This window comes from Phocoena sinus, chromosome 6 (assembly GCF_008692025.1).
Source record: "Phocoena sinus isolate mPhoSin1 chromosome 6, mPhoSin1.pri, whole genome shotgun sequence".
In the NCBI taxonomy this organism is placed as follows: domain Eukaryota; kingdom Metazoa; phylum Chordata; class Mammalia; order Artiodactyla; family Phocoenidae; genus Phocoena; species Phocoena sinus.
The window spans coordinates 10,234,766-10,247,424 of NC_045768.1; the positions used below are offsets into that span (position 1 = coordinate 10,234,766).

The 12,659-nt window shown below is 42.4% G+C and overlaps 1 protein-coding gene across 1 annotated transcript in view; it reads left to right on the forward strand.

Moving 5' to 3' along the window:
* Nucleotides 1-349: 349 nt before the first annotated feature.
* The window catches only part of PPP6C (protein phosphatase 6 catalytic subunit), a 33,137-nt gene continuing 20,827 nt past the window's right edge, over nt 350-12,659 (forward strand). The window contains exon 1 of the mRNA XM_032635160.1: nt 350-524. Within this exon, the coding sequence (XP_032491051.1) occupies nt 450-524 (75 nt within the window). The 5' untranslated portion in view covers nt 350-449. The remainder of the gene's footprint in view (nt 525-12,659) is intronic.

Here is a 12,659-nt window from a genome sequence, read left to right on the forward strand (position 1 = left end):
TATTCTGGTGAGAGAATGCTCACAAGGGTCGGAGTGAGAAACCAGGGAATGGCTAGTGTCACCTACTTTGCCATTTTGCATCGGAAAAGCCTCGCTGGGTCCGCAGAGGTGGAAGTCTAGAGGAAGGGAAGGGGAGGAAAAGAAGAGTAGCTGGCCACTACAGAAAACTACAAATCCCAGCACACCCCACGGTAAACAACTACGGGTCTCAGCAGTTTCAGCTCCCTGGACCCAGGGAGCTCTGGGGGCCTGCTGCCTGTGTTCCGTGGGAGAGAGCGTGGGGCGTGCCGAAGCATTGGGGAAAATCGGGTCAAGCTTTACGCCGCTGCGTAGACGCGTCTCACGGGCCGGACGTGACGTAGGGAGGGTTCCGGCTTCGGCCTCCGCCGCTGCCGCCGCTAGCACAGCCGCGGACGCCGCTGCTGCCGTCGGGGCTTGTTATTTCTAAAATGGCGCCCCTGGACTTGGACAAGTATGTTGAGATAGCGCGGCTGTGCAAATACCTGCCGGAGAACGACCTGAAGGTGAGACTGGCCGGGGCGGGAGCGCTGCTTTCGGGGCTCCCCCCCTTCCGGCAGCGGGACTCCCGGCGGCCCGCCCTTCCTCTCTCCGCGGGACCCCCGGCAGTGTCCTGTCCCGTCACGGTGGAGGGCCTAACGCGGTGCGAGGCGACTCGTTCCGACTTGGCGTCACGCGGGGAGCGGGGGCAGCCCGAGTCCCCCGAATGCCATCCCGATTCCCTCGGCGGGGATCCCAAGGAATGTCGCGGCCTCTGCGCCAGGGTTGCCCGTCCTGGCCTTGGGGCTGCCCCGGAGCTCGAGCCTTCACGGCTTTGCTTACAAGACTCCTCTCCCCCCACACGGACCCCGGGTCTCGGAGTCTGAGGCGAGCCCCCGCGGGCAGTGGCAGCGGTCATCCCCCCCAGAGGCGGTGACAGGAGCGCGGGGAGGCCGGCGTCTGACAGGGGATGCAGCGTGCTCCCGGAACGCGGCCCCAGTGGGTTTAGGTGCCTGAGGAATGGGGATGGGCATGGGAAGGGGCAGGCGGGGGCCCGAGCAACCTGGTAGGGTGAGAGAACGTCAAGTCGTCCTTCTGTTCGAGCACTTCTCCCAGTTGCTTTTTAGGAGTGTTGGTTTTCTTCTGCTCCTTCCAATATGAACCCGTTTTCGAGCACGTCTTTGAGCCGTTTTAAGTGGATAAAATAACAGGCTCTCAATAAACACCAATACGTTTCTGTCCTTTAAGTTGTCCCCGCTCCCCCCCACCCCCTGCCCCAATCTCTTCTTAGCTCAAGATTTCATTGTTTTGGTGATCCAAAGGAAATGAGTCGTTCTTTGTACTGCAGAGTCCTAGCAACAGTAAACCTATGTTTGGGTAAAGAAATGAATGTAAGAATAAAGGAATGTAAGTCTTTAGGATACTGCTTTTTTGACAAGTGTTTCTATGCGTTTGTTAAAACCAGTGCTTAGGTGACTAGCAGTGTTTAGAGGTTGGTGGTAGTGCCTGTTCTTGTTCAATTAACTTTGATTTGCTGTGTGGTAAGTGGGTAAACTGTTGATAATTTTGAGTTCTTTTTATTCTTTAAGCTGTGGGTTTAAAGTAATTTATTTTTGTCCGTGAGTTTTTTTCTCTTAAGGAAGATATTACTGGTTTTTTCTTTTGCCATCTCTTGGTACAGGGAGTTGATATTTAACATCAGTCAACAGTGTGCAAAATGTTTAAGACCACAGGAGCTGTTGTGAATGTAACTAACTTGTATGTTAATTATATGTGCTGTTTGATAGGGGAGTCATTCTTGTCCATTTTCCCCTTTTTAACAGGATAATTTAATTAAAATGGGGACAAAGCCAGTATTAGTAGAAATGTAGCTTTCATGCTCTTGTGACGATAGTTTTGTAGCTTCTTTCTGCTATATGGCTTTTTAGGAAACAAGGATTTTTCCTTAAAAAAACGCGACATTGTGACCCAGTTCATTGGAAAACTAAAGTTGGTTTTTGCATGTCAGTGAATTGATGTGGAACTTTCTGTTCTTTAGGATATGTAAGGCAGTTTTAAGCTTTGTGTTTATAATGAGTAAAATATTGCTTATTATGAAATGTATCTCGATATTGGATATTGAAATGATTTGAAAGACAAATCAGTTGGATTTTCTTTAGACCTCTTAATTTGATAAACATTAGATTTCCTTCCTCACCTAAGAGAATATAGTTATTAAACCATTTCATCTCCCTTTGCAACACAATTGGACTGTACTTAGTGTGTATCTGTTTCCTAGTAAATTTCCCCCGCACCCCCGGGACCAACCACTAGAAAAAAAAAATTCTGAATTTTTCTATATAAGTGGAGGCTTTTCTTCTTTGTCTTGGAAATGTTTTTTTTATTTTATTTTTTTCGGTACGCGGGCCTCTCACTGTTGTGGCCTCTCCCGTTGCTGAGCACAGGCTCTGGACGCGCAGGCTCAGCGGCCATGGCTCACGGGCGCAGCCGCTCCGCGGCATGTGGGATCTTCCCGGACCGGGGCATGAACCCGTGTCCCCTGCATCGGCAGGCGGACTCTCAACCACTGCGCCACCAGGGAAGCCCTGGAAATGTTTTTATCAGATTAATTTTCTTGTGCTGCATCTCTGGTGTATTTAAAGAAATTTAATTCTGTTTCTCCCTCTTGGCATGAAGTGCAAACTAAAATTAGGCAGGCCAAGAAAGTATTCCAGGAGCACTTTTTCTGAGGCTTTAAAGCCAAAATAAAATATTCTATCAAAGGAGGAAAAATCATTGGGGCCACTTAATGATCATTATGGAAAAGATTTGTTCTGGTAGAAAAACAGGCCGAAATTTACCTGTGTTTTAAATTGGAAGTTGGAGATACTAAATAAAATAATAAATGCATAGGATGTTCTAGATCTAATCATGATTTCTCTATATCTAAATTGGAAATGGTCAAATCACTAGTCCTGGGTCAAATGTACATAACTGTTTTGAAGGAATAAGGGTGATATACGAAGGTGAGTGGACCAAAGCATAACATTTCTTAAAAAAGAGTTCGTGTGATTCTCATCCACTAAAAAAATTTTAGAGAGGATCTTAGAAACCACAGATTCCATATCTGACCAAATGTAAGAATGAATGATGAAAGACAGGTTTACTGAATACTTACACTTAGGTATTTTGTCATGGGAGAGGTTCTATAACTTGGAGATTGTCTGATCTCTTCGACAGTTCTTAAAGGTCCCATGTAAGTAAAGAAGTTGCACACTGAGTTGGTGTTCAGTTTTTTTTTTTTTTTTACTGAAGAACTGAAGACAGTTTCCATGGTAGGGGTTGGGAGAATACTAGTGTCTACCTCAGATATGCAACACAGGGAGAAGTAACCACTTCTATGGATTGATAGTTGCTGTAATCTTTTTTGGAACTCACTTTTATGTTTAGTCTGAACCATCTCTGTTTTTCATATAAGGCCACTGAGCCATCTCTGTTTTTCGTATAAGGCCACTGCTCTGCAAAATTGTACCTCTGTTTGAAATGCCTCCATAAAGCTTCAGAGAATTCTCTCTTGCTTTTTTCTAAGACTTGGTGAAGAGCCTTTTGTACCTCCTTATTCAGCCTCTATCTGATTTTATAGATTCTCAATATATGGTAGTCTTGAGCCTTCTGGATTTGAAGCCTGTTAGTCTTGTCACTCACCTTATTGCCTGTCTTACTGATCATTCTGTTTACCTGAGTTGTTTGGTTTTGTATATTATCTTTCTTTAGGTATTTCAAGGAAAAATGAACACAGTACAGCAGTTAGGGACAGACTGTGGCTTTCTATAGGGCTAGAATAGTTTTTTCAGTGTTTTCATTGATAATCTTTCTGAGACCCTTTCTGATAATGCTTGACATTTTGTCTTTTTGGCTACAGAATCACAGTCTCTTGGATCTTCTGAAAATAGTCTGTAGCAGTGCTGTCCAATAGAAAATGCTCAGAAATGTGAGCCTCAAATTGTTAAATTTTTTAAAGTAAAAAGAAACAGGTGCCGGAGCCTGTGCTCCGCAACGGGAGAGGCCACAACAGTGAGAGGCCCACGTACCGCAAAAAACCCCCCAAAAAACCCCCCCAAAAAAGGTGAAATCAATCTTAGTAATATTTTATTTAACCCAATTTCAACATGCAATTAATATAAAATTACTAACATAATACCTTGTCTTTTTTTTGTATTAAGTCTACAAAATGTGGTATATGTTTTACATTTACAATACATCCCAGTTTGGATCAGCCACATTTCAGGTGCTCAATAGCTACATGTGGTAGTAGGTTTCCTATGGGACAGTGCACACTTCTAATGACTCCCCAGACCCTTTTCTAGAATTTCAGAGCTGAGAGAGAATCAGAGTTTGCCTAGTTCTGTATTATTCTCACTTTACTGAGGGGGAACTGAGCTTTGTAGAGTTTATGATCTGCCTGAGGATGTCCAGCTAATCAATGAATTAAGTTGGAAAGCCTCTTTGTGCAGAGCTCTTTCTGATACAGTTAATAGCCTTTTAGGATGGCAAATAGCATACTTTTCTAAGTATGTCTTCCACTTAATCACCTTTCTTTTTACCTTCCATTCTGAGTGCATTAGAGTGCTTTCTTCTGATGGTGTGCCTTGTACTTCCCTGCTTCTTTGCTTCTGCTTAGTCTCTTTCTTTTACCTACTTAATACTTATATAGCACAAATATTAAATCATTTAATACTGTGTGAGTTGGGTACTAACATTTGCCCCATATTACAGACAGGTATCTCAAGCACAGGCAGATTAAGTAACTTTTCAAAGGCATATAGCTAGTAGGTAAGTGAAGGAGCTGCATTCAGACCTAGGCAGTCTGGCTCCAGGGTTCACGTCCATATCTACCACTTATGTTTCCTCTATACAATACCCTTCATGCCCCTTTTAATTTTATTTATTTATTTATTTTTTTTTTGGCCGCGCCAAATGGCTTGTGGAATCTTAGTTCCCCTACCAGGGATCGAACCCTGGGCCCACAGCAGTGAAAGCGCAGAGTCCTAACCACTGGACCACCAGGGAATTCCCCTCCATGCCCTTTTTAGCTCTAGCTCAGATGTCACTTTCTCCATACAGGGCTCCTGGATTCCGTAGTCAGAATTATTAGTAATGGTTAGAATTTACACAGCTACTTACAGTTTTCAGAGTACCTTCATGTCCACTCTATCACTGTGATAGGCAGAGCAAATATCAGGACTTGATAAGGTTTAAGTGATTTTTGCCACAGTGAGTCAGCAGAGTATGTACCTGAATTTATTTGCTATTTAAAATTTCCATTCTGGAATTCCCTGGTGGTCCAGTGGTTAGGACTCGGTGCTTTTGCTGCCATGGCCCACGTTCAATATCTGGTTCGGGAACTAAGATCCTGCAGGATGTTTGGCAAGGCCAAAATATTTTCCATTCTTTCTGTTCTATACTAACCTTTGCCCCATAGCACTTTTTGTTCCATTTTACTACCACTTGTATTGTTCTGTCTTGTATGATAGTAAATATACCTGTCTCCACCATTAGACTGCAAGCTTCTTGAAGGGCCAGGATCATATCTTGTTTATTTTTGTATTCTCCACAGTCTTAGAACACTGCCTTGTATGTGATAGACACTCAGTTAAGGTGTGTTGAATCAAACCGTACTGCTTTACAACAGACATTTCTTTAACTGTCTCCTGTGTCAAGTACTATTCCCTGTGGATGCTAGAGATAGAATTTGGCACTTCTCTCTGTCTTTGAGGGGCTCTCAATATAGTAGGGGAGATAGAGAGGTAAACAAATGATCATTGCGTAGTTTGGTAGGTGCTAAAATAGAGAGCTGTCCAGCATATCGGAGAACATAGAAGAAGCAGCATCTAACTCTGGAGCCACAGATGGTTTCACAAAGGAGGAACAATGAGAGGATGAGAAGAGTTTTTTCAGGTAGACAAGACAGGAAGGAAAGAACATGAAGCAGAAGAAATACCATGTGCAATGGTATAGCTTAATCTAAAAGAAGATGGCTGGTCAACTTGAAGTAGTTTGGTATGGCTTGAGGTGGTGCAGAGAAGACAGGCAGAGACCAAATCATGGAAGATGAGGCTGATAAACTTGAATTTTTATCTTTGAGATGGTTCATGTATAAACACTTTGAAATGTTTTTATATTTTAGGGAAAAACAAATAAATCATGCTTGGTGATATTTTAAAAAATATGACTAACTGAAAAGTAGATTCAAAGGAAACTATTAGAGAGATACACTGTTGTATGTAGTAGGAATATGACAAAATCATAAAGATGATATCTGAATGGAGTTTGGGAAACACTATCATAGAGGAGTGTCCTTGAGAGGTTTTTAAGGGGGACAGTGACAGGTTTTAGGAATTTTCTAGCAGCATTATGGACCTTGGATTGGAATGGGACAAAAATGTCATAGGAGCAATAGACCAGGTGACATGAAAGCTTTTGAAGTAAGCCAGTAACAAGTGGTTGTGGTGTTTAAAAGGAAATGAAGATGGTATAATAGGACCTGTTGACAGATTATGTCTAGGTTTGAGAGAGAGAGAGAAGAGTTTAGTGTAATCTCTTAGTTTCTGGCATGGATTACTTAGTAAATACTAATAACTAGATTAAGGCATACAAGGGAGTTTGGTTTGGGCCAGACTGAATTTGAGATGCTGCCAAGTCAAGAGACTGAGGCAGAAACGTTCAGAAAACTGTTGGATAAACAGATCTGTTGGGTAACAAATATCTATTGATTACCAAATGTGCTCCAGACACTGTTCTAATAGTGTTAAACTCAGGAGAAAGGTCTAGACCAGTGGTTCTCAGCCGGGGGTGATTTTGCCCCCGAGCGGATATTTGGCGATGTCTGGAGACACTTGTAGATTTTCGCAGTTATCTAGGGGGTGTAAAGGCCAGATGTTCCTGGACATCATACAGTGCACAGGACAGCAGCCCCCACAACAGAGAGTTGTCGGTAGTGCCAGGGCTCAGGAACTCTGGTTTTTACTGAAGGTACAGATATTTCCTTCTGGATTGTTAGCGTGTGAATATCATTGTCATCTTGGATTCCCGCTCCCACTCTTCATTCCCAGTGATTTGTGTTATAGTAGAGACTATTCAAAGGCTGTGTAGAATATAATCTTAGATAGATTTTTATTTCTTAAGAAGAGATTTTGTAAATACCAGTATGTAAAAGTAAATAAAGGAAATAGTATGTTTCCAATAACAAGATCAGCTAAACGAAGAATTACAGAAATTCAAAACCCAGTGTATTTGAGGGGCAAGAGAGAACAGGGGAGACAGGAGCAGAGAATAGAGTGGATCTGTAAACAAGTATCTTGAGGAAAACGTAGAGAAGGGAAATAGGGTCTCCTAAGAATGGGTCCATGAACCTCTACTTTTTCAAGGATTACGAATTAATTAGGCACCGTGGGGAGAAATGGGTGAAGTTTGCCCTAAATTTGGGATAAGACTGAGAATCTTGCCTCAGTGACTGCTTTGGGGCAGAAAGAGAAACAAACCATGCTTCCTACAAATCAAGCTGCAAAAAAAAGCTGTGAAGGGCTTTGGAAGAGCCTCTCCCATGGCAAGACTGGGCTCTGAGAGGCCAGTGTGTGTGTAGTTGGCTGACATATGTAGAGTTTGTGCTGAGATTTCATAGAATTCTTATTTTTATGTGCTCTTGATATGAATTTGTAAGCTGCTGCTGAACTGGAGTGATGAGAGGCAGTGGCTTTGGCTTAGAGGCTTAGTGCTCTAAGTCCTCTGTTGGGACTGCAGAAGTGGCAGTTATAGGAGGCAGCTGTTAACTTTACTCAAGTTGCGTGCCTGGCCTCGGGTTGAAGATGTTGCTTAAGTAGTTTACATGGTTCGCTAGGCACTCACTGGCTTTTGGTAGGGTTTCACAGTGATGTTCTTTAGCTAATGGTCTCCTGTTACTTTCAGATCAGCCCTGGGGGGTTTGGGCCAGTCACTATAAGTGACTTGCAGTTCAGGAGGCATTATGGACCAGGAGAGCCAGTCATATGTGGGTGCAAATTCTGCAGCATTCAAAATGGGAACGATAGAGTCCCTCACGAATCTGTGCTGTGATTAGTTTCAGAATGTTAAATGATAACTCACTTTGTTCTAAAAAGTATATAGAGTGGTTTACAAAGAAGCATTCAATATAGCAAGATAAATTATATTCAGAATAAGTAAGAAAAATGAGACAAAAAGAAAATAAAGATAGGAAACCAAAATGGAGCCAATAGGAAAAATAAGAATAGTACATATAAAAGAAAAGCTATGATGACTGGGTTACTTCTTTGAGATTAGGCCTTAAGCTTTCTAGGAGCCTACAGAAAGATGTAAACTGATCAATTAAAAAAAACTTACAGAGTCTGTAAGATGATAAAAATAAGCTTCTCAGGGAAATCACATCTATCCTTGATGGAAGAAACAAAGAGACATTCCTCCCCCAGTCCTCCTTGAAGGCAACTATTTAATCACAGCATCCTGTGCACCTTGTTTATAGTCCACGCAATGACAAGCTCTGTAGAGGACTGTTTCCTATAATGTCCTTTACTACAGGTTGATAGTATGACATTAAAGTGCAATTTGGGAAAAAGCAATTGGGAATGGAGTGCAGTGTAACGCAGGGTGAGTTCAGCCCTCTCTAGAGGACAGTCTGGCTTAATTCGTGGTGGAGTTTATAGTAGGTTGGTTTGTTTGGGTAACATACTAATAATTGATCTTTAAAGGGGTGTACACCAAATTTGATGGAGCCCCCAAATTTACAAGAGTGGGCAAGAGGAGAGATCAACATTATACGCTTATGTCAGAGAATATATTAGGTATGGGCTCTGACCTTCACTGATGGAAGTTAGGCCTGTTCTTAAAAGATGTGCAATCTGAAAGAGTGTGGGTGGGACAAGTGCCTGAGAACAAGCAGGCCTCCTGGCAACAAACAGAAAACTCTGCCCACTCCTGGACAAATTACAGCAAAGCACTTCTGCAGATACCTTGGTGGAATTCTCTTTGAGGAGGTTTGGTGAGTGTACCTGAAAAAAATCGCAAATATTAATTGAGCAAGGCATTATACCTAAGAAAGGTGGGTAAGGTCCTGAGATAGGTACTTTAAAACATCACTATAGGGCTTCCCTGGTGGCGCAGTGGTTGAGAGTCTGCCTGCCGATGCAGGGGACACGGGCTCGTGCCCCAGTCCGGGAAGATCCCACATGCCACAGAGTGGCTGGGCCCGTGAGCCATGGCCGCTGAGCCTGCACGTCCGGAGCCTGTGCTCCGCAACGGAAGAGGCCACAACAGTGAGAGGCCTGCATACTGCCAAAAAAAAAAAAAAAAAAACAAAAAATCACTATATTGTTTTACTTTAAAAATTGTATAGTTTCAGAAAGTACATTTAAAAGTATAAATTGTTGCTCTATGAGGCTAACCTAAAAAAAGTAGTGCTCTTTTTTTCTGGCTGACTGAGAAGGGAGGTGGTAATGAAAGACTATAAAAAAATACAGGCCAATCATGGCATATTTGTTCTTTGGAACTACCCTTAAGCTAGATGGAAGTGAGTTAGGGTGGAAAAAAAAATGCAAACAGTAATTGTAAACTTTGGGAGCTAATTACTATACAAATAATAAATTATATATCACAGGTCTAATGGATTATAATAGAAAGAGGATGTTGTACAACACTGATCTTTTGAAATTGATTGGGAGGACAGCTACCTCTATCCACAAGGAGTAGATTTGAGTGGTTATGGTCAACGTGGTAATTATTATTTTTAAAGAAGTAATATATATTTTTAATTTAAAAATAACAGTTTTATGAGATATAATTCACATATCATAAAATTAATTTTTAAAGTGTATAATTCAGTGGGGTTTTTTTCCCAGTGGGTTTTAATATATTTACAGAGTTGTGCAACCATTGCCATAATCAATGTTAGAACATTTTTATCATCCCAAAGAGAAACTATACCCATTAACAGAAACTCCCCATTACCCCTTACCTCAAAGTCCAGCCCTAAGCAACCATTAATCTTTTTTATATCTTCATGGATTTGCCTATTCCAGGCATTTCAAATAAATTGAGTCATATATTGAGTTGGCTAAAAAGTTCCTTCGGGTTTTCCCATAAGGTGTTATGGAACTTTTTGGCCAACTCAATATATATATATATATATTTTAAAATAAATTTATTTGTTTATTTATTTATTTTTGGCTGTGTTGGGTCTTCATTGCTGCGCACGGGCTCTCTCCAGCTGTGGCGAGCAGGAGCCACTCCTCGCCGTGGTGCATGGGCTTCGCATTGCAGTGCTTGTTGCAGAGCACAGGCTCCAGGCACACAGGCCCCAGCGGCTGTGGCACGCAGGCTCAGCAGTGGGGCTCGCAGACTCCAGAGTGCAGGCTCAGCAGTTGTGGTGCACGGGCTTAGTTGCTCTACGGCATGTGGGATCCTCCCGGACCAGGGCTCGAACCCGTGTCCCCTGCATTGGCAGGCGGATTCTTCACCACTGAGCCACCAGGGAAGCCCCTTCATGCTTTTTTAAAAAGTAAAATAAATAAACAAAGATGAAAGTGGAATGCGTTTTGGTTGACATCTCTGGCAACTGCTGTTTTGGGTTTGATGTATATCCTCCTAGCTTATTTTATTTTATTATTTTTTCATTTTACTGCGTTGGATCTTAGTTGTGGTACATGGGATCTTCATTGAGGCATGTGGGATCTTTTGTTGTGGCGCTCCGGCTCTTCGATGTGGTGTGCAGGAAGGCTCAGTAGTTTCGCCGCATGGGCTTAGTTGCCCTGAGGTATGTGGGATCTTAGGTCCCCGACCAGGGATCAAACCCGCGTCCCCTGCATTAGAAGGCAGATTCTTAACTTCTGGACCACGAGGGAAGTCCCCCAGGTTGGTATTTCTATTTTGTGGATGAGGAAAGTGAGGCACAGAGAGATGAAGTAACTTAGCAGGGTTACACAGCTAAGTAACAGACAGTAAGCTAAGTAATAGGTAGTAAGAAATTGAGGTGATATTGTTCTGTGATCTCTTTGACTTCAGAGACTGTGCTCTTAACCTCTGAACTGTGCCATTGTGTTACTTGTGTAAGATATCCTGCAATTGGTACTTGTTGATTTAGGAGTAAAGGAATATTCTCTCTGGGCCCTACTCTATTCCTCCAAAATTTGACCTTCCATCAGTATTTTCTTTTTTTAAAATTTTGTTTATTTTATTTATTTATTTTTGGCTGTGTTGGGCTGTCGATGGCTTTCTCTAGCTGTGGCGAGAGGGGGCTACTCTTCGTTGAGATGCGCAGGCTTCTCATTGTGGTGGCTTCTCTTGTTGTGGAGCATGGGCTCTAGGAGCACGGGCTTCAGTAGTTGTGGTACGCGGGTTCAGTAGTTGTGGCTCACGGGCTCTAGAGTGCAGGCTCAGTAGATGTGCCGCACGGGCTTAGTTGCTCCACAGCATGTGGGATCTCCCCGGACCAGGGCTCGAACCCATGTCCCCTGCATTGGCAGGCGGATTCTTTACCACTGCGCCGCCAGGGAAGCCCCTTCCATCAGTATTGAACATAGCTGATTACTCCTCTTTTGAAACATTTTCTTCACCGGACTTCCACAATACTACACTCTCATGGTTTCCTTTGTACCTCATCAAGCAGTCCCTTTTGCTGGTTCCTCCTTCTGTCCCTAACTTCTGTGTGAAGTATTAAGACTCCTTTTTGTAACTTATCCTTTTCCCTATTTGTAAGCAGCCACTTTAGTTGTCTCTTCTAGTCTCATGACTTGAAATATATATTTCCTGACAATCTCCAAATTGGTCTCTCTAGCCTGCATCCTTTTCCTTGAATTCAGGACTCACTGGGTCAGCTGTTTACAGCACATCTTAGGCACTTTGAAGTCTGATAGGCATTGCAGACTTAGTGTGTCAAAATCAAATTCTTACAGCCAAATAGTGGAAAGAACCCAAATGTCCAGGAACTGATGAATGGATAAGCAAAATGTGGTAAATACATACAATGGAATATTATTCAACTATAAAGAAGAACAAACAAATCATGTATGTTACAATGTGGATGAACTTTAAAAACATATGTTAAGTGAAAGAAGCCAGTCACAAAAGGCCTCATTTCTAGATGCCCAGAATGAACAAATCCATAGACACAGCAGACTAGTGATTGCCTAGGGCTGTGGGGTGGGGTTGTGGGAGGTGGGAGATGAGTGCCAATGAGTATACAGTTTCTTTTTGGGGTGATGAGAATGTTCTAAAATTGATTATGGTGATGGTTGCCCAACAGTGAGCATGCTGAAAACCATTGAATTTTATACATTAAAGGGGTGAATTTTACGATGTGTGAATTATATCTCAATGAAGTTGTTAAAAAAGCCCCACAAATTCCTGGTTCCCCATCCCCCAAACAAAAATCAGACAAATCAAAACAATCTACTACTCATAAAAAAATAATTGAGAAACACTGGGCTTATTAAAATTAAAAACTTTGCTCTGCATGGGAATTCCCTGGTGGTCCAGTGGTTAGGATTTCATGCTGTCACTGCTGAGGGCCCAGGTTTGATCCCTGGTCAGGGAACTAAAATCCCACAAGCCGCGCAGCCAAAAAAAAGAAAGTTAAAAAAACAAACAAAAACGTTGCCCTGCAAAAGATGCTTTCA